The sequence below is a fragment of the Bombyx mandarina genome, chromosome 19, assembly GCF_030267445.1.
Source record: "Bombyx mandarina strain Sakado chromosome 19, ASM3026744v2".
Taxonomy (NCBI): domain Eukaryota; kingdom Metazoa; phylum Arthropoda; class Insecta; order Lepidoptera; family Bombycidae; genus Bombyx; species Bombyx mandarina.
In genome coordinates this window covers 653,385-681,315 of record NC_143225.1, presented here as the reverse complement: position 1 = coordinate 681,315, position 27,931 = coordinate 653,385, and the positions used below count along the sequence as shown (strand labels likewise).

Below are 27,931 nucleotides of genomic sequence, written 5' to 3'. Positions count from 1 at the left end.
ACACGGTAAAGGTCAATAAAACACATTTTTAAAGGATTCACTGATATTTAAATCTAACCAAAAAAAACGACAATTATTCTAAAATATAAAAACAATTTAAAAAGTTAATTACCGTTCCCGCCATACGGCGCGACATAGACACCACTTTTTTTTTAAAACCATCTACTGTCAAATTCCATTTCGGAATAATCAAAAACCACTAGTTACCATTTATTGGTTTAAAAAAAAGAATAAATTAAGACTATCTTAAAAACCCGTAACAATATATTGGAGAATAAAATAAAAAGTTAACCGCTATTTAATTTTAGTGCCGATGGACAGATGCAGATACAGATAAAATTAATGAATTAACAATAAATATTGATTATCGATTTATTAATATCGAGAGGTAAAAGGCCATTTGGTATAAGCGACATTTTTGCAACTTTACAATACAGCCATTTAAAGTTTAAAATTTGGAAAAAAAATCATAATACAACTTAAAAATAAAACTCTTTGAATGGGATAAGCTTAATTGAAGTGTAATTAAAAATATCGAATTGTTGATGCTAATACAAAATAAAACGAACCTTTGATTACAAGAATAAATGTCGCGTGTTAAGCGAAATGTCACTTAATCCATACCCTTCACTCCCTTCACCCCTCGATATCATGGGTTCTAATTTATGCCAGTGTTAGCTATTAAAATGAATCAGGTGACAACAATATTAACAATGTCGACGCATACAGGCCGCGTGCGCCGTGAGCACCAGTGAGCGCTATACGTCCTACAAACATCGTCAGTGTCGAACTTACAGCCCCTTCAATGAGGCCGCGGTCATTAGTCATTTAAGCCCCAGTTAGTAAAATGAATCATAATCTCATTTTGCTTCATATACTTTTAAATTTAATAAACAGTAAATGTACCTCTGTGTTGAATAATTTATGATCTTTATAAACTCGACACTGACAACAATATAATTGCGAGAAGCTGATTGCCATAGTTAAAAAAAGAAGAAGAAGGTCGATTAATGGTTTCAACCCTATGCCTATCAAGTTTTCTTTATTAATATTTTGACTTTTTGGCGGGAACACGAGGAGTGAAGTTGTGGGAGTTGTTTTATTTTGTCTATTTGGTGTTTCATCAGGTTTCAACGTGTAATAACAGTGGTTTATTAACTGTTTAGCACCCGTGAAAGTGCACAAATGTGGGAAAATAAAACAAAGCTGCTGGACGTAACTTCTCGAGTTCCTACAAAAAGTCAACTGAAAAAGTCTCCGTAAATAACCACAATTTTACTGAGATTATATTTGATCCCATATGATCTCATCTCATCTCGGTAAAATCATAATTTCATACACGTCATGTTTTATATTCGACTTCATTTCATTTCACTTCATATTTACATTTTTCATATATAAAAAAGTCATAGTGCAGTTTTCATTAAAATTAAAATAAGACATGACTTAAAGGTCTTAGTTACCAAGTCGTAAATTCCTTAAAAAAAACTATTAATATTTACGGCAAAACATAAAAACGGTTTATACGTTACTGTAATCGATACAATCTATCTTCAGATTTCATATTTAGTAAATCAAAAAATCAATCGGGCTTTTTCGTTCGGCCTTCGTTCGGTCCGAGCACGGTAGCCGACCAGTGCAAGTTGTTTAACGTTCTCGATATCGTAAAAGTTAGCTCATATTTGTATGGAATGGGATAGTTTGCGTACGTTTGCCGCTAGGGGCGCTGTTCCAACCACCGCATACAAAATTGACTAACTTTTACCCTATCGAGAACGTTAAGAAACTCGCACTAAGCACACAGTTCGGCTCATCGTGAACCACGCATTACACAGCAACTACACCGTGTACAAATGTAAGTCGACCCCCCAGCCGGTGGCGGCCACCCAGGGCGGTAAGGACTTCAACAATCTTTCGTGATCCGGGTGTAGCTTCTGGTCCCCGAACATACTGTGGCCCGCTATGGACAGGTCCAGCCAGTGCGAAGGAGGGGTCTTGAAGTTGTGCTGTTAAAATAAATAAATTATTGCATACCTCGGTAGTCCACCTGGTGCTAAGTGGTTACCGGAGCCCATAGACATCTACAACGTAAATGCTGCCACCCACCTTGAGATATGAGTCCTGAGTCTCAGTTCTATAGTACAACGGCTGCCCCACTTTTCAAACCGAAAGGCATTATTGCTTCGCGGCAGAAACAGACAGGGTGGTGATACCTACCCGCGCGGACTCACAAGAGGTCCTACCAGCAGCAGCTGCACTATGAACGTCCATTTGGTTTGTCCTTGGATATTTTCTGCACCGCCTTTTTAGGGTCCTTTTATTGAATTATCGAAAGTAATTTCAGAGTCCAGACATGTTTAGTACGTTTCTTATCGAATCAATCTGTAGGTTACTTGTGAGTCCGCACGAGCAGGCACCACCGTCCCGCCTAATTTTGCCGTGAAGCTGTCATGCGTTCCAGTTTGAAGAGTGGGGCAGCCTTTGTACTATAGAACTGAGACTCAGGACTCATGTCTCAAGATGGATGGTGGTAATCATGTTGTTAATGTTTGTGGGTTCCGGTAACCATTTAATACTAGGTGAGCTAGTATATTCGTATGAGCATTAAAAAAAGCAGTTTTTCAATGATAGTAGTATTAGTAGTAGTGTGCTTAGCGCGAGTTTTTTAACGTTCTCGATAGCGTAAAAGTTAACTCAACTTTGTATGGAGTTGAAAAGTTGCCTACGGTTGCCGCTAGGGGCGCTGTTCCAACTGGAACTTTTACGCCATTGAGGACGTTAAAAAACTTGCACTAAACACACTGGTCACGTCCGCCGTGGTGGCCATTGCTCACGGTCGGTAGATCCGTGGTTTTGTTTCGTGATCCGCAAATACCGCACTCCTTGAGACATGAGGTCGCAGCACTGAGCATCCGGGGTTGCACGCTGCGTACCTGCCTCATTACTGAGGGCCGTGACGACCTTGGTCTAGTTTTTGCACCAGCTTCCTCCAATGTTGCCTGCATTCGGCTTGCTTAATGGCGCCCGGGACGCTGGTGTTTGTGGCCTCCTTGACAATGTCCGCCCACCTGGTTGGCAATGTTGCCGCCGTACCTGGATGTGCAGCTGGAGGTGCCAGGGCGCCGGCTCCCGCGCGCGGTGCAGCGCTATGAAGTAGGTGCGCCGCGAGCCCCAGGGGGTGGACTCCTGCAGCTCGGGGACCACGTTGGTCCAGGATATCCGGGCCCCCTCTACCGGGGATGCTATTATCACTATGTGCGCGGGACCTGAAACGTTGTTTTTGAAACATCAACAAAGGTGGAAGTATTCGAATAATGGAAACTTCACCTCCTAGGAGGAGACGAAAACCGGCCTCTGACACTATTGCTTGTAGGACGGAATTTGACAGACTTATTCGTCAGGTAGCAGAATTGATAATAAGGTAAATATATCTCTGCAGATAGATGGCTTAAATAGGTATGACGTTAAAAATAATCTGAAGTCTTGGCTCCTAAGCTTAGACAATTTGGAAACAGAAAAAGTCGTGTTGTAAAAATATATAATGATGTATATATAATGTGATATACTGTTCATATAATATACCTAATTTATATATATGGAAGATATTATGTATTATGTGTAATATATAAAATATAGGACATATTTAATGTAAAACTTTATTATATTTTATTGTATGACACACATACATACATACAAACACACACACACACACACGTACGTACTACATGGTCACAGATCGCTCTTCCTGGTTGACTTTCTTTACCTGGTGACCTAGTACTGAACCACTGACTTTTGTAACACAGGTTTTCCTAGCATAACAGTCAGGGAATATTGTTAACGTGTAACTCATAAAAAGCCCATGTATACTATTTATTATACTAGTGTTATAAATTCTTGTACGTGTTTGTATTTAAGAGGCTTGAATAAATATAGTGGACTAATATTATAAAGCTGAGGAGTTTGTTTGTTTGAATGCGCTAATCTCAGGAATTACTGGTCCGATTTGAAAAATTGTTTCAGTATTAGATAGCCCATTTATTGGAAGGCTATAGGCTATATAACATCACGGTAAGACCAACACAAGTGGAGCACCAATAGAGAAGATTTCAAAATAGGGGTTTAAATAGCTTCCTTAACATTCTATAATTCAAAAACATTTTCACTTTCTACGTAAATGAAGAGGGGGGTAAAAATTTAGCGTTATGCCAAAGTAACTATTCCACGCGGACGGAGTCACGGGCAAAAGCTAGTAGTGGATAAAGATTCAATAAGCCGTGAATGGTAAACTTTTTTTCGTACCTAATCTGATAAGGAGGACGCAAAAATCTGTAACGATAAAGTGATGCTGTGTAAAACTATATCTTAGATATAAAATTCTCGTGTCACAATGTTAGTTAACAATACTGCTCTGAAACGGTTTGACCGATTTTTATGAAAATTTATTTGCATGTTCAGTAGGTCTGAGAATCGGCTTCTATCTATTTTTCATACCCCTAAGTGATAAGGGTTGTCCACCCCTAACATTTATTATTTATTTTTTGGACAATTTGTTTTTGTTATAATGAGGCATTTTAAGGTTGAATGAGGTTTTGTTATTTTTATATTCCCTCATCGTTCACAGCGCTACATGCCTCTTTCACTCATTTACCACATCCTTACACACTTACAATAAGTTGTTGTTTTTTTCTACACTAGATATTCCTTAGAAATCTAATATAATATGGCAAAACAACGTTTTCCGGGTCAGCTAGTAAATATTTATTTTTTGTGTTTTCTACGGATAATAATCACAATATAGTCCTACTGTTTGTTTGTAAGAATTGAATTGCTGGGTGATCTAGGTTACGGCTCACCTGGTGTAAAACGGCTCACCTAGTATTTTGAAGTCGTCGTGGAAGGCGGAGGACCGCATTACGTGGAAGGCATTGGGGAAGGCCTATGTCCAGCAGTGGGCAGATAAAGGCTGATGATGATGATGATGATGATGATGTGGCCTAAAGGATAAGGCGTCCGATGCATTCGTATCGAGCGATGCACCGGTGTTGGAATCCCACAGGCGGGTACCAATTTTTCTAATGAAATACGCACTTAACAAATGTTCACGATTGACTTCCACGGTGAAGGAATAACATCGTGCAATAAAAATCAAACCCGCAAAATTATAATTTGCGTAATTACTGGTGGTAGGTAGGACCTCTTGTGAGTCCGCACGGGTAGGTACCACCGCCCCGCCTATTTCTGCCGTGAAGCAGTAATGCGTTTCGGTTTAAAGGGTGGGGTAGGCGTTGTGACTATACTGAGACCTTAGAACTATATCTCAAGGTGTGTGGCGCATTTACGTTGTAGATGTCTATGGGATCCAGTAACCACTTAACACCTGTGGTGGGCTGTGAGCTCGTCCACCCATCTAAGCAATAAAAAAAACGCAACAAAAATTGTCCGCTTTTTATAATGTTGGTTTGTTGGTTTCCTATCTAAGCTGATGGCCTTGAGAGACCATATCAGCGAGGCCTTAACTAATAGGCGAGCTCACGCGGCTCAAACTTGATGACTTTGCTAACACTAAACTTAGCAAGGGCAGAACTTCGCAGAATCTATTACCGGATCGGAAGCGCGACCCACTGAGAAGATTCGCAAAATTCAGTGGACTGTGTCTATGGTTTAATTTACTCGTCGAGCCCTTCGTCGCAAGCGACGGGTTCGACGAGGACGGTGATCGGTGCTTAGGGTACCTAAAAGCACCGTTAGTGGATCGGGAAGATCCGAAATGACATATATTGGGCGACGTCTACTGCTTACCATTCGGTCCGCAGGATCAGGAATGGTTTTATAACGTGCAGCACAGAAATTAAACTCCATCGATTCATTGATTAAAATAATGGACACAGAAGTTCGGGGAAACAGTAATATTAAGTAAGAATAATGAATCAATCAAGATGCAATCGAGCTAGAGGTTCTTTACTTTTTAAGTAATAAAAAGGAGATATGTGGATGGGTTTATAGCCCGCTCAGTGTGAAATGGTTGCCGGAGCCCATAGACAAGGTTACCCTATATGAGGCCCTGTTGGTTCATATGTTTATGAGTATCTAAGAAGGCATGCTATTACACTGTATAGAATGGTATATCGCCGAGCTACAGAACTTTATGGCTTCAGGACTACGCTACAGAATTTCGATGATTACAAGAACAAGGTCACTTCCACTGACTCGTTGGGTGTGGTTCATGAAATATTTGGGAAAGTGATATCTAACAGCCTACACATTAACTGGCGACTGAGCATTCCAGATTTTCCCAAACGCTCAGTCAACGCGGCCCCCTCCGAGGAGTCCTCGCTAAGCCAACGCCGTCCCGGTGTACTTCCGACAAGGGCTGAATGAGCCTGGCGTGGGGTACAACCGACCTCCATAGACTTAGTTAATTGTTGGTGACGTCACAGTGCAGTCAACAGAATGTTTGCATCATTGTTGGTAGTTGGATACGTACTAGTGATCCCCCGGTAGTCGAAATTCGACTATAATTAAATAAAATTATAGGTTTGTACAGTATCAAATACTATTATACTTCTATAATCACAGATTTCGCCAAGATTACACTTTAGACAAAAATATTCATAAAGACAAACCATAATTAATCTATTCTCAATTTGACCAGACTTTAAGCAGTAAGTAAAATTTGACATTAAACAAATAGTATGCACATACGCAGTGTGTCAAATACACTGTAGTGTGTAATGTTTTTTATTATTGATTTAATGTATTTTTTATGCATAATAAAAAAAAATGTTAACATTCTGCAGTCCTTCTCTATATTCTATATTAGTGTAAGAAATTTCATACTCCTCCGTTCGCGCAATTTTCGTAAAAAGGGGAACAAAGTTTTTGATTCATGTATTAATATATAGATATACACGACTAGGTTGTATGTTTACTGAATGAAGAATTTTTGGACAAAGCCCGGTACTACGATGGGTAGTTGTGTGTAGGAAGGAGCGTGCGGTACTGACCAGGCGGTGCGGGCGGCGCGCGCTCACCGCCAGCGGCAGCAGCCACCCGCCCGCGCCCAGCGACAGCGCCGCCACCAGCGCCGCCGCCGCCATCTGTCCACCGCAACCACTGTCTGCTCTAACTTCACTTCATAATAATTTGGTGGTAGGACCTCTAGTGAGTCCGCGCGGGTAGATACCACCACCCTGCCTATTTCTATCGTGAAGCAGTAATGCGTTTCGGTTTGAAGGGTGGGGCAGCCGTTGTAACTATACTTGAGACCTTAGAACTTATATCTCAAGGTGGGTGGCGCATTTATGTCGTAGATGTCCATGTGTTCCAGTAACCACTTAACAAGCAAGAAAAAAAAAACTTTGGTGGTCGTGTAATATCTCCTGACATTCGGTCAGACCTGAGACATGTGAATTGCACTTGATCGTATGTCTACGAATACACTAGGTGGCCGGAGAGGTACATCATTAAGACTCTACTTAGGACTTTCCTGTTTTTGTAATAAATAAGTATCGCGTGTGTATACTGACGTCGGCGGGCAGCGCGCGGGCGCCGGCGCGGGCCAGCACGGGCACGAACATGCGCAGCGAGCCCACGGACAGGTAGCACGACTGCAGCACGCACACGGCGCTGCCGCAGCACCAGCGCGGGAGCGGCGCGCCTGCGGACGCACGCACTGTACGTGGCGGCAACGGAACGCGAACCCGCAATGTAACGCGAGCTGCGACTGATGCGAGGGCGTTGAACCCACGAGGGACTTTTTGGCGGGAACGCGAGGAATGACGTTGTTTGTTTTGTTTTATTTTGTCTATTTAGTGTTTCTTCAGGTTTAAATATGTAATAACGGTGGTTTATTAACTGTTTAATATCTGTGAAAGTGCAATGTGGGAAAATTCTCGAGATCCTCCAAAAAGTCCGTTGAAATTTTTTCAGTAAATGACCACCATCATCTCATCTCATTTCATTTCATTTCATCCCAGTTGATTAATGTTTCAAATTAATCATCTTCATTTCATTTCATTTCACTCCAAATTATCATTTTCATAAAAATAAGAATATAAATTAAAATAAGAAATGACTTCAAGGTCTTAGTTACCAGGTCATAAAATCTCTTAAAAAAAAAAAATCCCCACGTGTTAGCAATTTCTACATATATTTTTTTTTATGATTGAAGGATTACTGGTGGCCCGGAGGCCTTTCCAGTTTCACCAGGACAGGTGGGCGAGCAAAGGCTCAGCCAGGAGGGGTGGGATTTGCTAACAGCTACCCGAGCGCCTCCGAAGGAGACCTAACAGCTCAAGAGCAGCTGCTTCGCGAATGAATCTACTACCGGATCGGAATCGCGACCCGCTGAGAAGATCCGGCGAGAAACTCAGCGAGCTGATTAGGGTTAGGTTGCACGGCGAACTCTTTGTCGAGTTCGACGAGTACGGTTACCGGGGTCCCTAAGCCTGCTCCTAGTGTTAGAGCTGAAGGCGTCTAATGCAAAGGTTATTGGATCTGATGGATCCGTAAGGACGTGTCTAGGGCGTCGACGGTGACTGGCTCCTGCGTGATCAGGATTCGGGGAGTAGTCAGCGGCGGCAACGATAAGGCGATTATCATGACGAGACTTTGCAATTTCTAATTGAGCAACATAAAGTACGGTCGCCGTGACCTGTGCGGCCGTAGTCCACTGACAGCTGGAGTATTAGGCCCACTGGGGAGTTGCCATACAAGAGATGAGAGACTACGACCTCACGCCTAGAGCCTGGGTGGCGACATTCGCTTAATATCAGGAGTTAGAGCTCGTTCACACATCAATGTAATGAAAATATTAACATTTAGATTATGAAAGTCAAAATTTTGTTTAAGACTGATATTTCGTTGATTATGTCAGAAAATATAATATGTCGGGGGACGTCACAATTCGCGTTTAATGCTTTTTACACGTTTTATATTAGCTTCACTTGTATGTATGTTTGTAAGTGACTCCTTTAGACGCGATTTTGACTCACTTTAAACAGCCAGATTTCATTCAAATTTTGTAGATTTATCGAGGACCGATGAAAATACACTAATTTGATAAGATTACTCCATTATTCAATTTGCAAAATAAGATTTTTGGCAATTTACATAATTTAAAATCCCACGCTTTTTTTTACAATAAAATATATTTTACACTATTTTCAATTTAAATTTATTCAAATTTATTTTCTATTGTCTTTAGTTGAATTTTATATAAAGCGTGTTTTTTTAAACTATTTTTGTATACGATTCATTTGTGTGAAGATAAAACATAAGAAAGACAATAAAGTCTGTTTAGTTACCTAAAGGCACTAAATCAGCAAGGGTCGGCAGTAGGGTCCAGAGGAGCGGCAGGAAGGCGGAGCGCAGGCCGCACGCGGCGCACAGCAGCAGCAGCGCGCCCCACAGCGCCGCCCCCGCGTCGTGCTGCAGCCGCCCCCGCCACCAGCCCCGCACCAGCGCACCCTCGCGGGGTTGCAGCCGGAGCAACACCCACCACGACACCGCCAGGGCTGGGTACAACGTCGTGCTTTATTGCTTAGATGGGTGGACGAACTCACAGCCCACCTGGTGTTAAGTGGTTACTGGAGCCCATAGACATCTACAGCGTTAATGCTCCATCCACCTTGAGATGTAAGTTCTAAGGTCTCAGGTATAGTTACAACGGCTGCCCCACCCTTCAAACCGAAACGCATTACTGCTTCACGGCAGAAATAGGCAGGCTGGTGGGACTCTCAAGAGGTCCTACCACCGTGCTATAGTTTTATATCCTAATTGAATGTTTCTAGAGACGCAAGCGTGTGACAATGGCGGATTCATTATCCTTAAAGGCTACGTCAAACAGAACGCGTACTTAGCGCTGCGTTTTAATGACGCGCTCTTTTCATGTCACACAAATTGACTAGATGGCCCAACGCTCCTTGACGCAACGCATTCGCCAAATCATAGTGCCTTTCGATAGCAGGGTGAAAATTTAAAAGTATTAAGATGTCGAGTGATTCAGGTCTGGCATTGTATTAAGCATGGGTATTTTTTAACTAATTCTGTAAATTTTTCGGGCTTACCCAGAATTTTAATACACATTCACTCGGACGCTAAAATAAAATTTGTAAAAAAAAATTCAACGCCTGACGTCAAAGCTAACGCCGCGATTTTTTTTTCCTACCTAAGCTGAGAGCCTTGAGAGGCTACATCAGCATGACCTTAACTAGTAGGTGAGCTCACGGAGCTCAAACCTGATGACGTAGCTAACACGAACCCTAGCAAGAGCCGTGCTTCACAGAATCTACCACCGGATCGGAAACGCGACCCACTGAGAAGATCCGACGAGAAACTCAGTGGGCTGTGTCTGAGGGTTAACGCCGCGACAAAGCGTTGCGTACTGCTAGCGCTGGCGCTCTGTTTGACAGTATATTACCGCAGTAGTGCAACACATCTCGGCGTCATAGCACGCCGTCAGTTTAGCGTTCAGACGCGCGCTAAGTACGCGTTCTGTTTGACGAAGCCTTAAACTTTTTTTTTTATGATTGAAGATTTACTGGTGGCCCGGAGGCCTTTCCAGTTTCACCAGGACAGGTGGGCGAGCAAAGGCTCAGCCAGAAGGGGTGAGGTTAGCTAACAGCTGTCCGAGCGCCTCCGAAGGAGACCTAACAACTTGGAGCAGCTAGGAGTCAGTTCGAGTCCAATGCAGTAATTTTGCAGTTTTGCAATGTATATGTAGGTCATGACGTCTTACGTAGCATGGGTGAATGAACTCCTCAGCATTGGACTCGAACTGACTCCTAGCTGCTCCACCTCGGACCCGTACAATTTATCTCTCGGCGCCCTGCATATCCTCTCATCATAAGGCTTGAGCATTCTCCCGGCTCCCGACAGCAACACCCTTTTTTGTCTTCTTCTATTGTTCTCATCGCTTCATCCAAATCAATCTTCTGTGAGAGTTTTTTTTTTCATTTTCTATAATTTGAAAATCTTCTTTTCTCTTCTCGTTTTACAAACTTCTATTCTTCATACTATTCTTTTCTTATTTTTTTTTTTTAATACCCTTGTAGGCAGACGAGCATACGGCCCACCTGATGGTGAGTGGTTACCGTCGCCCATGGACTTCAGCAATGCCAGGGGCAGAGCCAAGCCGCTGCCTACCGCTTAATACTCTCCACAAGCCTCGTTTGAAGAAGGACATGTCATAGCGCTCGGGAAACACCGTGGAGGGGAGCTCATTCCATAGTCGGATGGTACGTGGCAAAAAAGACCTCTGGAAACGCACTGTGGATGACCGCAGTGGCTCCAGGTAGTATGGATGAACTCTACTCCGGTGGCGGGCGGTGCGATGGTAAAAACGAGATGCCGGTATCATCTCGAACAATGTCTCAGAGCACTCCTCATGGAACATACGGTACAAAATACAGAGGGAACCGAAGTCCCTCCGCAGACCCAGAGGCTCCAAACGATCCGTGAGAATGGGATTATCGACAATCCGAACGGCCCTCCTCTGTATGGAGTCAAATAGAAGAAGCTGATATTTGGGAGCCCCGGCCCAGAGATGGGAGCAGTACTCCACGCGAGGCCGGATTTGTGCTTTATAAAGCAAAAGCCTTTGTCCAGGCGTGAAGTACCGCTTCGCTCTGTTGAGGACTCCCAGCATTTTGGACGCCAACTTGGCTTTGCCTTCCAAATGACTCCGAAACTGGACATCGCTCGAAATATCGACCCCAAGTATCCCAATACTCTCGGAAGGTTGCAGGGATACTCCTTGGAATTGCGGCGCCATGACAAAGGGGTCCTTCTTCGCAGTGAACGCGCAAACTTGTGTCTTTAACGGGTTGAATTGAACCAAGTTCAATTCACCCCATTTGGAGACTCGCCCCAGAGAGTTCTCCACTTCAGACACAAGTTTTGATCGTCTCTCTTGCACCACGCCACGAGAGAGACTCTGATGGCCGATATATCGCGCATCCCCCGTGCTGTCATCCGCATAGCAATGCATGCCATCAATAGACAGCATGTCATTGATATACAGGATGAAAAGCGTGGGGGAGAGCACCGAACCTTGTGGAACGCCAGCGTTAATGGTCATGGTATCAGAACAGTCACCGTCTACAACAACCGTGATGCTCCGCCCATCTAAAAAGCTAGCGATCCACTTGCAGAGACCCTCGGGGATTCCGTAAGATGGTGGCTTCGACAGAAGTGCCCTATGCCAGACCCTGTCGAAGGCCTTCGCGATATCAAGGCTCACAGCAAGAGCCTCGCCCTTGCCTTCCAAGGCTTCAGCCCACCTGTGAGTAAGGTATACAAGAAGATCGCCAGCTGAGCGACCGTGACGGAAACCGTACTGTCGGTCACTGATCAGCTGGCGATCTTCAAGATACTTTAGGAGTTGTATATTTATTATTCGCTCCATCACCTTGGAAAGCAAAGAAGTTATCGCGATAGGCCTATAGCTTGATGGATCCGACCGGTCACCCTTCTTGGGGATAGGGTGGACGTGGGCGGTCTTCCATGAAGACGGAACCCTGTTAGCGCAATAAGAGAGGCGATACAAACGCATTAGCGCAGGCGTCAGCTCAGGGGCACACGTTTTTAGAACCACCGCAGGGATGCCGTCTGGCCCACTCGACTTATGGACGTCCAGGAGTCTGAGTTCCCGCCTGACTGCACACTGTGTAAAGCAGATCTCCGGCAGGGAACTATCACACCGGGGGATGTTCGGTGGTGTGGCACCCCCGTCGTCCACAGTCGAGTTCGAGGCGAAGAGTTTGACCAGAAGGTCAGCCTTCTCTTTCACACTATGGGCCAGACTGTCATCGGACTTGCGTAGTGGTGGGAGACTAGACCTGCGAAAATTTCCTTCTGCAGCTTTGGCGAGCGACCAAAACGCACCACGGCTCCCAGAGGGATAGCTCTTCAGTCGCTCGCCAATTCTAGCAACGTGCTCCGATATTCTTCATAATTACATTTCTTCACATTTTATTCAGCTACTCTCGTATTTTACGTATGTTGCAAAATTTTAACTGCTGGCTAAGGGTCGCCATGTATTGGAGTGTTGTAGGCGAAATAACAGAGAACTGTTCAAGTCGACAATTCATATAATACTGTTATAATTTAGTGTGTGCAGTTACAAATATAAGGTTAGGCGAGCTGCACACTACAAACTGAAGAGCAGCTGCTTCGCGAATGAATCTAGCCTTAAACTATGTAGGAAGTGCAGGAGCGCTGACCGGGCAGGGCGTACAGCGGCGCCAGCAGCCAGCCGCGCGAGTAGAAGGCGAGGCGGCGCCGCAGCACGCACAGCGCCGCGGCCACCACGCACGACGCCGCGACGCCGCCGCACGCCGCCGCGCACTGCGCCGCCGCCGCGCGCCCCACGCCGCGCCACCACCAGCCGCGCCGCGTGTACACTGACACAATGTTGCACTAGCACTCAAATCAAATCAAATCAAGATTTTTTTATTCAACACTAGCGACCCGCCCTCGCTTCGCTTCGGAAACATTAAATTTTATTATTGATAGTTGAATCCCGCGATGTTACCCACGGTTATTGTCGTACCGCGGGTGACGCCGCGGGGCGAAACTAGTCTTAAAAAAGTAGCCTATGTGACTCCTTATATCATCAGCTACCTGTCAGTGAAAGTCCCGTCAAAATATGTCCAACCGTTCCAAAGATTAGCCGGAACAAACAGACAGACATAAAAATTGTAAAAAATATTATTTTGGTGTCTGTACGGTATATATATTCATATTGACGCTTGAAAGGCAAACGTGACTAAGCGACAATGCGTGAACTTTACAGTAGACTAATTTAAAGTTGAAATACCTGAAAACAAAATTTATTTTAACGAATCTAGCTGTAGTAGAATCTAGCTAGTAGCTGTAGGATTGAAATGGTTTTAATAGACCTAGAAATATATATTTTTTGCGCATCGAATATGGTTATTGCCTATCATTTATGTACAAAGCAGTTATTGTCGCTTAGTCACATTTGCCTTTCAAGCGTCGATATGCATGTAGTAAAAAGCGGTTATTTCAATATTACAAACACATTCCAATTTTATTTATATGTATCTAGTCAGGTCATAAGTATTGTCACACAGTAAAAACTTTTCTTTTAGAATGCTGGCCACAAAAAAGTTTATTGAATTCGAATTTCGAATTGTTCATGAAAATAAAAATGTATACTTTTAGAATTTTACTCATTTTTAAATATGGAGTGGACGCTTAAAGAAGACCGTGTTGCAGTTATTGCGTTGCATCGTTGCGGTTACGCGCCAATTCAAATTTTTTACATACTGAAAAATTTTAATATAACCAAAAGATTCGTTTATCGTACCATCAAACGATACAATGAAGACTCTAGTGTAGATGACAGGTCAAGAAGTGGTCGCCCTCGGTCTGTTAGGACTCCAGCAGTGATAAAAGCTGTGAAGGCGCGAATTCAAAGAAATCCCAAACGTAAGCAGAAACTGTTGGCCCTTCAGATGGAGTTAAGCAGAACCATGGTGAAAAGGGTGTTAAATGAAGACTTAGGGCTTCGGGCATATCGAAGAAAAACAGGACATCGTTTGAATGCTCGTCTAATGGACCTGAGACTGAAGAGATGCCGCGCTTTGTTGAAGCGGTACGCGGGAAAAAAATATCGGGAAATTCTTTTTTCGGATGAAAAAATTTTTACCGTAGAAGAGAGCTACAACAAACAAAATGATAAGGTGTATGCACACAGTAGTGTGTCCGTATTCCGCGTGTCCAACGAGGTCATTTTCCATCCTCGCTCATGGTATGGTTGGGAGTTTCTTATTGGGGCTTAACAGAGGTACATTTTTGTGAGAAAGGTGTAAAAACGAATGCAGTTGTGTATCAAAATACAGTCCTGACGAACCTTGTGGAACCTGTTTCTCATACCATGTTCAATAACAGGCACTGGGTATTCCAACAAGATTCGGCGCCAGCTCATAGAGCGAAGAGCACACAAGACTGGCTGGCGGCGCGTGAAATCGACTTCATCCGGCACGAAGACTGGCCCTCCTCCAGTCCAGATTTGAATCCGTTAGATTACAAGATATGGCAACACTTGGAGGAAAAGGCGTGCTCAAAGCCTCATCCCAATTTGGAGTCACTCAAGACATCCTTGATTAAGGCAGCCGCCGATATTGACATGGACCTCGTTCGTGCTGCGATAGACGACTGGCCGCGCAGATTGAAGGCCTGTATTCAAAATCACGGAGGTCATTTTGAATAAACTTTAGTGTTATAAGAATCTATATTTTGTTAAGTTCATTTTGGTATATGAATGGTTACATAATGAATAAACTTGTTTCAATTATTTTACATTAAACATGTGACAGAATTTATGACCTGACTAGGTATAGATAAATCAAAGTACATACTTGTTGAACGTCAAAAAGAACTACCGCCAATTCACAAAAACTAGCCTTCGTCCTGAGAAGAATTGGCAAGAAACTCAGCGGGCATGTCGTTTTTTTTTTAATATTAGGTTTTTTTTAAATATTAATTTTTAAAATGAGTATTATAACGTAATAATTATTACAATATTAAAATACCCGGAGCGAGCAACTCATTCCCACTTTGTGCAATCTTCTAGATAATCATTGACTTTATAGTAAGCTATATTGCACAGATGTTCTTTAATAGTTTTCTTAAACCTATATGTATATGTAGGTTCTGAACATCTTGTGGGATTTTGATGTACAGGCGCCCTTGAGACCGACCCGCGGACCGCGAGCAGCGGGAGTACTCACGCGCCTTCCTGGCTCTAGTGGCGTTGACGTGTATCTTGAGCAGCAGGAGCGCGATGGTTGCGAGCACCGCCAGCGCGGCCAGCGGAGCCCGCCCGGAGATCACCACCGCGCCCAGCACGTCGAAGTACACCAGCTGCCCTGACTTGTCCACCTCTTTCTCTAGATTCTCGCTGGAGAGCATTCCTATGTATCAATTAATAGAATAAGATGTCTTTTTTTATTCTAGATACGTTTACTAGTTACCCGATCCACTTCTGGATCTCAGTGTGGATGTAGCAACGCGAGACAAAGCGAATATTTATAATAATGTATACTAGCATAGTATAGCGGTATGAAGTTAATACTAGAGCGTACTAGATACTAGTGAGTAGAATGACTAGTATAGTATAGCGGTATGAAGTGAATACTAGTGCGTACTAGTTACTAGTGCGTACTAGATACTAATGCGTACTAGGTACTAGAGAGTAGAGTGACTAATGTAGTATAGTGATATAAAGCGAGTACAAAACGAAGTGATGCGACCTTTGTAACAATGCTTGTCTGAGAACTTTTTTTATTGCTTAGATGGGTGGACGAGCTCACAGCTGATGTTAAGTGGTTACTGGAACCCATAGACATCTACAACGTAAATGCGCCACGCACCTTGAGATATAAGTTCTAAGGTCTCAGTATAGTTACAACGGCTGCCCCACCCTTCGAACCAAAACGCATTACTGCTTCATGGCAGAAACACGCAGGGCGGTGGTACCTACCTGTCCGGACTCACAAGAGGTCCTACCACCAGTAAAGAGCTGTTAATAAACCAGTGTTTGGCAAGTCCACGTGAAGCTACCCGGATGTGTCTAGAGCAAGTCGTAACAGAAAGTGTATTCGTACCCCGCGTGAGGGCCAGCACGTTGTCGCCGGTGCGCTGCAGCGCGGACTTGGGGATGTTGTCGGCCGTGTCCAGGCCGGTGTGGTACACGTAGCCGTTCGAGCTCCACGCGAGGTCCACGCCTGCGGAACCCTCACCCGCTCACGTTAGCTCATTCGATCGATAAAACAAGTTTTTTGTGAATCATTATTAATGTTTTCGGTAGAGATGAAACGGATAGTGGTTTGGCCGGATACCGGATACCGAATATTCGGAAAACTACGAGGCCGGAGCGCCGGATATTCGGCGCTTTCGGAAATATTCGTGCGCGTTCCGGTGTTGTCGCACGTGAGCGAAGATCGCGACGACTCGGTACGACGACGATTTGGTATTCATTCACCACAATATGCCACTTCTGAATTTTGAGTATTAAACAAACTAATTAATAAAACAATCACTTTTAACGTGCGATAATAAAAATAAAAGTTGTCCATAACCTTTTGTGGGATTATTTAGCCTTTTGTATAACCATGAGATTTTCTTAAAATTTACTATCCGAAATCCGGCTGGATACTGATTAACTATCCGGTATCCGGCCAGATAGTGAAAACATGGCCGTATAGGCCGGATATCGGATATCCGTTTCATCTCTAGTTTTCAGCCCACGCACGTCCTCTTCTGGACATGGACCAAGGTTTGCCACAACAAACGGTCTTTTGCAGCTTAAATCGGGGTTACCACTCGAGAATTTCTAGCGGACATCTATTCGATGAGCAATGTGCCCTGGCCACTGCCACTTCGATCTTGCAATCGTTCGGACTGTGTCAGTTACTTTGGTTCTTCTGCGAATCTCCTCATTCCTAATTCGATTTCGCAGGGAAACTTCCGAGCGTACCCCTCTCTATTGCTCTTTAAGTGACTTTCGGCCTTCTAATAAGGCCTCTTGTGAGCGACCACATCTCACAGTCACATGTCATAATGGATAACACATACTAGTCAATCATTAATTTAGATTACTAAACGAGAGGTTAAAGATTAAATAGAAAAATGAATGTGCAACATGTCTTACTACAGAAGTCGGTAATGACCTGAGAGCTTCCCGAAGTCCCTGAATATCCTGAAGTCGGTGTCGGCCGGGATGAGGCCGCTCTGGAACAGCTCCTGCGCCAGCGACGACGCGAAGGGGTGCGGGACGGCGGCCGCGTACACCTGCGCACTCTCGCGTCACTCGTGCGGCCCACGGACCACGCCGCGTCACGACAAACGTAAGGAGGAACGGAGTGGGGGACGCACCTCCATGATCCAGGGGTCGTCGGGCCCCGCCTGGAACAGCACCTCGCGCCCGCCCGCGCCGCACGCCTCGATGTTGATGAACGCGCGCACCGACTTGGCCCATCTGACGCAGAACAATACCCCCTTTACAACCACTGGCGCTTCATATTTCGTTAGATCAGATGCAGTTTTATTATCGACCTTAATAAACTAAATTTAACAAGTGATCTTAGTTTGCGGGTAGTCTGTTCGTAATCAGTAATAGAATCAATTCCGCTCGCAAAAGCGCTAAAATCACATTGGATAACTTATGTCACGACCGCACCACAAGTCTTGGCAAATAGGGGAACGACTTTTTGGCGGGAACGCGAGGAGTGAATTTGTGTGATTTGTTTTATTTTGTCTATTTAGTGTTTCTTCAGGTTTAAATGCGTTATAACGGTGGTTTATTAACTGTTTAGTATCTGAAAGTGCACAAATGTGGGAAAATGAAACAAAGCCGCTGAACGTAACTTCTCGAGATCCTCCAAAAAGTCCACTGAAAAAGTCTCAGTACATGATCACCATTTTACTGAGATTATATTTCATCCCATATCGTCTCATCTCATTTCATTTCATTTCATGCCGTTTGATTAAGTTTATTTCATAAACTGTAAATAATTAAAACGGCGAATTATAAACATCTTATTACTTGACGCTGGCTAATGCACAAACCGTGCCGGAGCCAAAAACTAAAGAAGAAAAAGAAATAACTGGACCTTTCGCAATAACTATGACCAACTAAAGAAGTTAAAATCGACATCAATACGTTGTAGTATTGTATGTATCAGTAAGTCCGTTTAAGTCGTTCGATGCAGTAACGCATGAAATAAGAAGTTTTTTTTTATAAGGGATTTTATGACCTGGTAACTGAGACCTTTAAGTCATGTCTTATTTTAATTTACATTCATATTTTCATGAAAAATGGTATTATGGAGTGAAATGAAATGAAGATGATTAATTTGAGACATTAATCAACTGGGATTTAATTAAATGAAATGATATGGGATGAAACATCATCTCAGTAAAATGGTGGTCACTTACTAAGATTTTTTCAGTGGACTTTTTGGAGGATCCCGAGAAGTTACGTCCAGCGGCTTTGTTTCATTTTCCCACATTTGTGCACTTTCACAGATATTAAACAGTTAATAAACCATAATTATTACACATTTAAACCCGAAGAAACACTAAATAGACAAAATAAAACAAATCACACAACTTCACTCCTCGCGTTCCCGCCAAAAAGTCGAAATAAGAAGTCAGATCTTGTTTATAGTCTACGTAGATTTACTTCATTTCACATTTTCTAGCGTTTTGAACACCTAGAATTTACATAATTCTTTGCAAAACATTTAATTGCTGAAATGAAAGTTAATGAGAAATCCTCCAGCAGTGCCAACGTACTTGTGCTGCGTGATGAAGCCGTGCGAGGCCTGCAGAATGTTCTCCTCGGCGCCGTTGAGCAGGAATATGACGTCGTGGCGCAGCGGGTGCGGGGTGGCGGCCAGGGCTCGCATCACCTCCAGCAGCACCGCGCACCCGGCACCGTCGTCACTGGCTCCTGTGCGCAGTTATGTATCATGCCGTTGTTACAACGACTGCTCTTCAGTCAGTAACTGACAATCCGAATCAAATGACACTTACACAAAGTCTCATAGTGATGTAATCCTTTTTTCCCCAAAATAATATAATTAAGTTAAAAGGGCAAAAGAAAGTGCTATCTCGGTGCATTATTAAAATTAGCTAAGTTTACTGTAAATTTCCTTTTTTTTTTCTACCAATTTGGTAGCCTTCGAGGGCTATACCAGCGTAAACGAACGAGTAGATGGGCTCTAACCAAAAGACGTTGCTAACATTGACCCTTGCAAGAGCAGTGCTTCCCAGAATCTACCACCGGATCGCAAACGCGACCCACCGAGAAGATCCGGCGAGAAACTCAGTGGACTGTGTCTGTGGGTTAATCTCATTAACCGAGCCTTACGTCGCCAGCGACGGGTTCGACGAGAACGCTGACCGGTGCTTGAGGTGCCTAAAAGCACCGTTAGTGGGTCGGGAGGTTCCGAAATAACGTGTAAATTCCCATGTTGCAAGTCACGCTCTCCTGACACGATCGATCCATTTCTTAATTAATTGAATTCACACGTTCGATCTCCTTGAGTTGCACGAGCGGTTTGTGTTCTGCTAATGACGCCGTAAATTGCTACTAGATTGGTCGCTTACAATAATTGCCTTCAATTTACCGAGACGTCCTTACAAGCTGTTCTATGCGTTCACTGCTATATATTGAATACCTGATTTTCTTTTATCGCTTAGATACTTATGTTATTTTTTTGTATCTGCTTAGAAATGACACAATTAGCTAAGCAATCTGCGACCCTGCTTATAGCCTTATGGCATTTTCGTTGCAGATGTCTATGGACTAACCATTTAATACCAGGTGGACCGTGAAATCGTCCACCTATCATCATCATTATCCTGCCCAGACACCTGTCACCTGGGGTCGGCGCAACATGTTTTTTCCTTTCATACTCTTCTATCATATACCATTTCTTCGCTCACTCCCCTCTTACCCATATCGTCTTTCACACAATCCATCCATTTCTTCTTAGGTCTACCTCGTCCACCCAATTAAGCAATAAAAAAAATAAAGTCAACGTCGAACGTTAGTTTACACTTTTACACTCACCAGGATACCTTTAAATTACTCAACAATATAAATTGAAAAGATTTATCATTTCAAAAAACCCCCCATATTGCGCCCGCACCTTAGGATATTCAAGACTTATCCACCACATTTCAAATGTATCAATTTAAGCCAAACAATTACGATGGGACACACGTCATTTGGGATCCTCCCATCCACTGATGGTGCTTGAGGTACCTTTTAGGTCACCGTTTTTGTCGAACCCGTCGCTTGCCACGAAGGGTTCCGCGAGTAAATTACCCATAGACCCAGCCCACTGAGTTTCTCGCTGGAGCTTTTCAGTGGGTCCCGTTTTCGATCTGGTGGTAAATCCTGCCAAGCACTGCTCATGCTAGGGCCAGTGTTAGCAACTTCACCAAGGTAGAGTCCCGTGAGCTCATCTACTCACCCGGCGAATCTAGTGTAAACCCTCGAGGTTACAAGAATAAGTAGGAAAAAAAAAAAGCAATGGGCTTCTATAGGTATCAAAATAATCAGAATTCAGAACGGGGCGGAGGCCCGATGGTGTCACACGATCCCTTGACACAAAAAAGTTCAATTTTACTCACGATATTCCCTTATATTATCGCAATAATCCCAACGACTTATCTAACGTAATATTTTTATCTTGTACACGATAATCCTAATGGTGGATCAAATTTAAAATTCTCAAATTTCAAATTTATGTTTAGTTATGATTAGATTAAATCTTTAATCTAAGAATACGTTTTTCACGAATGTAATGGCAAAGGCTTCATTTAATGATATTTTAACTACATTGTTTCTGATGATGATCAAAATTGAGAGCATAAAGATTCCCAGTTCGCGAGCTCTGGTCTCGAACGCGTTTAATGTTGCCATTATATCTTTAATGGAACAACAAAGGGACGACGAGCGCGTATTTGGGACTACAACTGTTATTGTCAGAAACTTGTGTATAGAAGATTTCTTGAAAATCTCGTTAGCGTTATTTAGGTAATTGTGGAATTAGAATAGAAGGTATTCATTCCCTTTAGAAGTTTACCACTTCGATAAAGCGGCACGACACAAGAACCCTCTCATCGTGGCCGCCGATAACTACATTCCCGATCCTGCGGACAGAATGGAAAGCAGTCGACGTCGCCCAAAACACGTCATCTCGGATCCTCCAGATCCACTAACGGTGCTTCTAGGTACTTCAAGCACCGGTCACCGTTCTCGTCGAACCCGTCGCTTGCGACGAAGGGCTCGACGAGTAAATTAACTCTCAGATACAGCCCACTGAGTTTCTCGCCGGATCTTCTCAGTAGGCCGCGTTTCCGATCCGGTGGTAGATTCTGCGAAGCACGGCTCTTGCTAGGGTTCGTGTTAGCAACGTCATCAGGTTTGAGCCCCGTGAGCTCACCTACAAAAGTTAGGGTTACGCTGAAATAGCCTCTCAAGGCTCTCAGCTTAGGAAGGAAAAAAAAAAAAATAGAAGTTTAACTGCCGAAGTGACATCTTCAGTGGCCAGAAAATGCCTTTTTGATATTTCCTATTTCTCTCGATTTAATATTTTGAGGAAATGCCCTCATAAACATAATCAGCGCTGTAAAGGGTGTCAAGGGATGTCTTTGGAGATGTTAAGAAAATGTACTTTTTTCATTATAATTATTAATAAACTTATATATCATATTATTATGAAAATATCCATTTAATATATTTTATGTATGTAAATTTTTATTGCTTAGATGAAGGAAAATGATTACGGCCCGTCTAATGTACAATATATAGACATCGTGACCGTGAGACTGTGGGAGACCGCACGAGTCTCCATTGTACAGTATATCTGGCTGCCCCACCCCTCAAACAGGAATGCGTTAGTGCTTTGCCGCAAAAATAGACAGGACGCATAGAATTTTTCTGTGACTGTAAAGGAACCACGTCACGAAACGTTCGTAATTGCGATAACACTGGGGCCAGTTGACAGGAAGACAGGCCAGCATCCTTCCCACTTGCTATCATGAAGAACCAGGTTTTCCGGTATGAAAGGACGTATTTCCAACGCAGTTAATACTAAGACCTTACGTTTCAAGGTTTAAGATGTCATTCTCTTTGGCGTTTATTTGAGCAACATTTAGCGTTGTTTGTTATGTTTGCTGAAACAAAAAACTGTCCTCCTCCTTCAGTCATTGCTGAGTATTGTGATGCGTCCGCATGTGACCTTTTTTGTAATTTGTAGCCACTTATGTCGGTCAGTGGCACAGTGAAGTACGTGGCTCAATCTCTGGTCCAAATGCTCGGACACTTGGCCACTCCATCTCCACCCACAAAAACCTGTAGCAGATTGTTAATATTTACCTGGACTATCGGGGACCGTGTCGAAGTGACAGTTGAGGAGTATCGCGGTTCTCCGGCGACCACGCGGCCTGCCCCCCGCCCCCGACACGCGGACCACCACGTTCTGAACGCCGTGGTATACGTTGGTCATTCCTGGTGGGTCCAATTATGACATTACAGTATTAAAAGCACTGCTGCGACCAATTTCCGACAGTAACAGTTTAGGGTATTGCTGTACAGGCAGACGAGCATACGGCCCAGCTGATGGTGAGTGGTACCATCGCTCATGGATGTCAGCAATGCCAGGGACAGAGCCAAGCCGCTGCCCACCGTTCTATACTCTCCACAAGCCTCGTTTGAAGAAGGACATGTCATGGAGGGGAGCTCATTCCAAAGCCGGATAGTACGTGGCAAAAAAGATCTTTGAAAACGCACTGTGGATGAACGCAGTGGCTCCAGGTAGTATGGGTGAGCTCTGTGGATGGCGGGCGGTGCGATGGTAAAAACGAGATGATGGTATCATCTCAAACAATTCCTTAGTCCTTAGAGCACTCCCCATGGATTACACGGTACAAAATACAGAGGGTTCCAAACGATTCGATTTTTTTATTTTTTCAGGTCACCTTGATTTAGAGTTAGTTAGTAATTCCTCAGAATCTTTTTCTGAATTATCACACTACGATACATGTAAGCAGGGAACTTACATATAGTTCGTTCGACTATCGGTTATAAGATTTACCTCTAAGAAAGGTCATTGAACACCGATCTCGTTGAGCTAATGTTTCCATTAAGAAGTCGTGACATAAAAGATAAGACGCCCGATGTAACCGTTGAGGTTGCGACTATGCCGCTGTTCAGATCCCGCAGGAAGTTACCAATTTTTGTAATAAACATGTACTTAAAACTTTTCAACTAACGACTTCCACGATGAAGGATCGCTTTAAAAATACGCTCTATGAAGCGAAAATTAATAATAATAACTATTTTATTATAACGAGGGGTGAAAGGCTAATTGGTTTAAGCGACATTCAGCTTATTACGCGACAACTATCTTTGTAATTAAACCGTCCGCTCTATTTGGTATTAGCATCAACAATTCGATGTTTTTATTTTATTATAATTTTTTTATTGCCCTTTTAGGCAGACGTGCATACGGCCCACCTGATGGTGAGTGGTTGCCGTCGCCCACGGACTTCAACAATGCCAGCAGAGCAGCAGAGCCAAGCCGCTGCCTACCGATACCAATACTAGGCACACGATACACATTACGAGCATAAAAAAAGATACACAATTAAAAATCTGGCTTGTAACCTAAGGAATGTTTTAATTGATCCTCAATAAAGTTTACTCCATTCGAATAGCCAAAGAAGTTTTTTTGTTACGATATTTTATCCTAAACTTTAAATGGCTCTCCTGTAAAGTTACAAAAATGTCACTTAAACCAAATAATAGCTTTTCACCGGTCGATGTTATTATTGCAATCGAACTTTTCATGAATCTCAAACAGATTGAAACTGTTTTTGCGTATTCCATCGCGCCGCCGCCGTAACAATTATATTTACTTGCAACCGGAGACCGCGTCACGGTGAGTTCCGTGTAGAACAACACACACAGCTATACGATGACCATTGTTCTAATGCTCTAGAATGTTCCCACCCTTCTAACCGGCACGCGTGACTGCTTCGCAGCAGGAATGAATAGAACAGTGCTATTGTATGCTGGCATAGCTCATAGGGTTTGCAAGCTGAAGTGGCAGCGGGCAGACCACATAGCGCGAAGATCAGACGGCCGATGGGGCAGAAGGGTCCTCGAGTAGAGAACACTTTTTTTTTATTGCCTAGGTATGTGGACGAGCTCACAGCCCACCTGGTCCGTTTCGATTTGAAGGGTGGGGCAGCCGTTGTAACTATACTGAGATCTTAAAAGTTATATCTCAAGATGGGTGGCGCATTTACGTTGTAGATGTCTATGGGCTCCAGTAACCACTTAACACCAGGTCAATAACTTGCTCATAGCCGATGTAGCTTCAATATAATATTTGCCTATAGTTTAAGATATTTTAGTTTCGAAGCTGGGCATAAATACGGCAGCGGCTTCGCTGTGCCCTGTTGTACAAGAGCAGTAGTGACTACGGTAGGTTGTACTCTACGCTTCAATGCTGTCTAAAAACACAATTAAAAACTAATAATGAAACACATTTTAAATCCACCTGGTTTTAAGCGGACATGAAGCCTTATACAATGAAAACAATACCATTTCCAACCTGTTGTCGTCACTAAGACCCCAATCAATCAAGTCACATTTATCAACTTTTGTTGTTTGACTAGACAATGCCTACGTGCACATTTCTGTTAGCGTGAACCTATATGTTACTTATGACGATGCTTGTAGCTGAAAGTAAGTATTGTACTTTTTGACGAAGCATGTTGCTGATAACTCTATTTCTGTAATCTGTCGAAGCATGTTGCGGATAATAACATGTTGTTTTAGGTTAGGAATATTATCTTCTTTTTTTATAATAAATAAACCTTTAGTTACGTTTATCAACCATTCCTAACATATAAGTTCTTTTTAAATAATAAATTAGAAACATTACCATCAAGGAATGTGAGTGAGAAGGCACCGCTTGCTACTTGAAGGTCTAGCTCCACTCTATTGTGGGGAGATGCCTCTCGAGCTATCTGTTTGACAGCCCCCACTAATATGTTGATGGCCAACACCTCGTTTTCATAGCTACCGGCCACCTGACATGAAACACCTGATGTCTTTAAATACATAATTCCTTTGTACATTTGCTTACCACTGAACTCCTCTTAGTAAAGATTTGAAAATTTTGTGTTTTATTAGTTCTTGGCAGGTCTAAAATTACCAAAACTTTATGTAGTGATGCAATCCTGCTCTACATTTTATTAGGATTTCTTTAGGACAGGAGTCCCTGTCTCCTGTGCCCATTGGTAGTTGATAGAATTTATTTAAATAATTTGAAAACTAGGTAGTCAATTGAAAAGTGTATTTTTTCAAAATACTTAAAAGAAATAATGTAAATATTGTAGAATTTAATAGATTAGTAATTTATTTATCAGTAATGACTTTAGGGTGCAGTTTTAGGTTTTTTTTAAGAGACTATACCTACCCTAGGGCCAATAGAAGTCAAATTGACAAGATGCTCATAAGCTATGTCGGCAATGAACTTCTCAACTGGAGCTGCTCTAGTCAGTGGTTCTGGTAATGCATAATCTATTAATGATACTCCGTATAATGATAAGCCTGTAGCAGCAAGTGCCACAAATAGCCACCATGTTGACAGTGGAGGTTGTGGGAGGATATTCTCTTTCATCATCTTCATGGGCTAAAAACAAACAATTAGTGGCAGTTTTTGTTTTAAATAAATATGTCAATATGTAACTATGTTGTCACGGTCCTTTCAATCATACTACACTATGTGGATTCTCATCAGCCTCTTGTGTTAACATAATTTGGTCCTTTTAGTTCCCTCCTATCTTTGCTACCATATTTATTACATGTATTAAAAAAGGTAATGTATCTACATAAAGTACTACAATCACCAGAATTTTTAACTTCTGAAGTAGTCAAATTATTGTGCTTTATATAATCATAATCTGACTTCTTAATACTTAGAAGAAACAGATATGGAACCCAGACCTCCTTGCACTGCTACTACTTTATAGTCTCTGATAGAAATTGAAAGGATTACCTCTATTCTAATGAAATTGAGGTTGACATCATGACTAACGGTTGGTAATGGCATTCAGTCCATGGGCTTCAGTAATCTCATATATGCGAGCTTATTATGAACTCATCTACCTATCTCCACAATAAATAATATTTCAATTAACTTTTACAATGTAAAATTTGAAATATCCTGTAAGTACTGTGCTCACTGGGCAAATGGGTTTTTATTTTTATTTATATGGCTGACACGGATTTTGCTTTGCAGAATCTATTAAGTACCGAATGGTAATTGCGACCTACCGAGAAGATCCGGCAAGAATCTCAGTGGGTTAAAGATGGATGAACAAGCTCACCATTCAACTGAACACAATTATTAAAGGTTTTTTTACGTCACGTGAATTAATTTTTATGATAATGCTTTAGATTAGAGTATAAATTTGAATTAAAACTTAGGTATTTTTTTTATATTTTGAAATTTTTTCAAAACATCACGATTTAAAAAAATAATAAAACAAACACTGGAAAAAAATACGTTTAAATGACATGACTATATGATATGACTTAATATTGAGTTTAACAAGGACGTTATTAAATTTCATAATAAACTAATTTATCAATTTCTTAAGGGAACGAGGAAAAATAAGTACATGTAGTTTTTTATATGTTAACCATGAAACTATTACACACTATTTTAATTACATACCATGTTTGAGAGCAATTAACCCACTTCATAGGTAGGTTATTAATTTTATTAATTCAGTGTGTAGATTTAATAGCTACTAAAAATAATATAACTTTTAAATACGATTTAGCGGACAGAGGAACCACAAACAGAAAAAAGTTCGACAGCTACTGATTAAATATCTTATCTATGGCTATTGGCTACCTACCGTACAATGGGGTAAATAGGGACAAAATCGACCTTCAGATTGAATTTTAAAATAGTTCCAATTAAATAGTCACTGCTCAACCAAAGAAATAAGTTGAGTCTTGAACGTACCTAGGTGATAAAAACCGTTACATTATTTTAATTATTCATTTTAAAGAAATAATCGGTAAAATAATGGCCGTCCCAATTTACCCAGCGTCCGGGGTAAATTGACACGGTTAAGGGTTAAATTGGGATATTTGTAAGGGTTGTCAACTCGCAGTACTGCGATATATAGGTAGGTGCCATATAATTATTTATATGGACCGAAATGATGAATACAATCCATAATTTAAGCACAATACACAACATAGTGTAAATTAAGCTGGTTTCTATTCCGAAGCGATGTGACGTGAATGATAATCAACAATACAATGATCAAAAAAAGTACGTGCATGTTATATTTT

General features: G+C 42.3%; 1 protein-coding gene across 1 annotated transcript; it reads right to left on the bottom strand.

Annotated features, from left to right (window-relative positions):
- Positions 1-25: 25 nt before the first annotated feature.
- On the bottom strand, positions 26-27,480 carry LOC149500781 (uncharacterized). The gene is made up of 15 exons (XM_089735489.1): positions 27,300-27,480; positions 26,037-26,252; positions 25,500-25,647; positions 22,925-23,056; positions 19,327-19,483; positions 17,905-18,007; positions 17,700-17,820; positions 16,635-16,754; positions 15,759-15,941; positions 13,224-13,403; positions 9,306-9,515; positions 7,527-7,657; positions 7,005-7,097; positions 3,094-3,288; positions 26-2,006 (listed from the first exon to the last, which is right to left on the bottom strand). Exons 1-15 carry the CDS (start codon positions 27,300-27,302, stop codon positions 1,839-1,841), a joined length of 2,160 nt encoding a protein of 719 aa, XP_089591615.1. The 5' UTR covers positions 27,303-27,480; the 3' UTR covers positions 26-1,838.
- Positions 27,481-27,931: the final 451 nt, after the last annotated feature.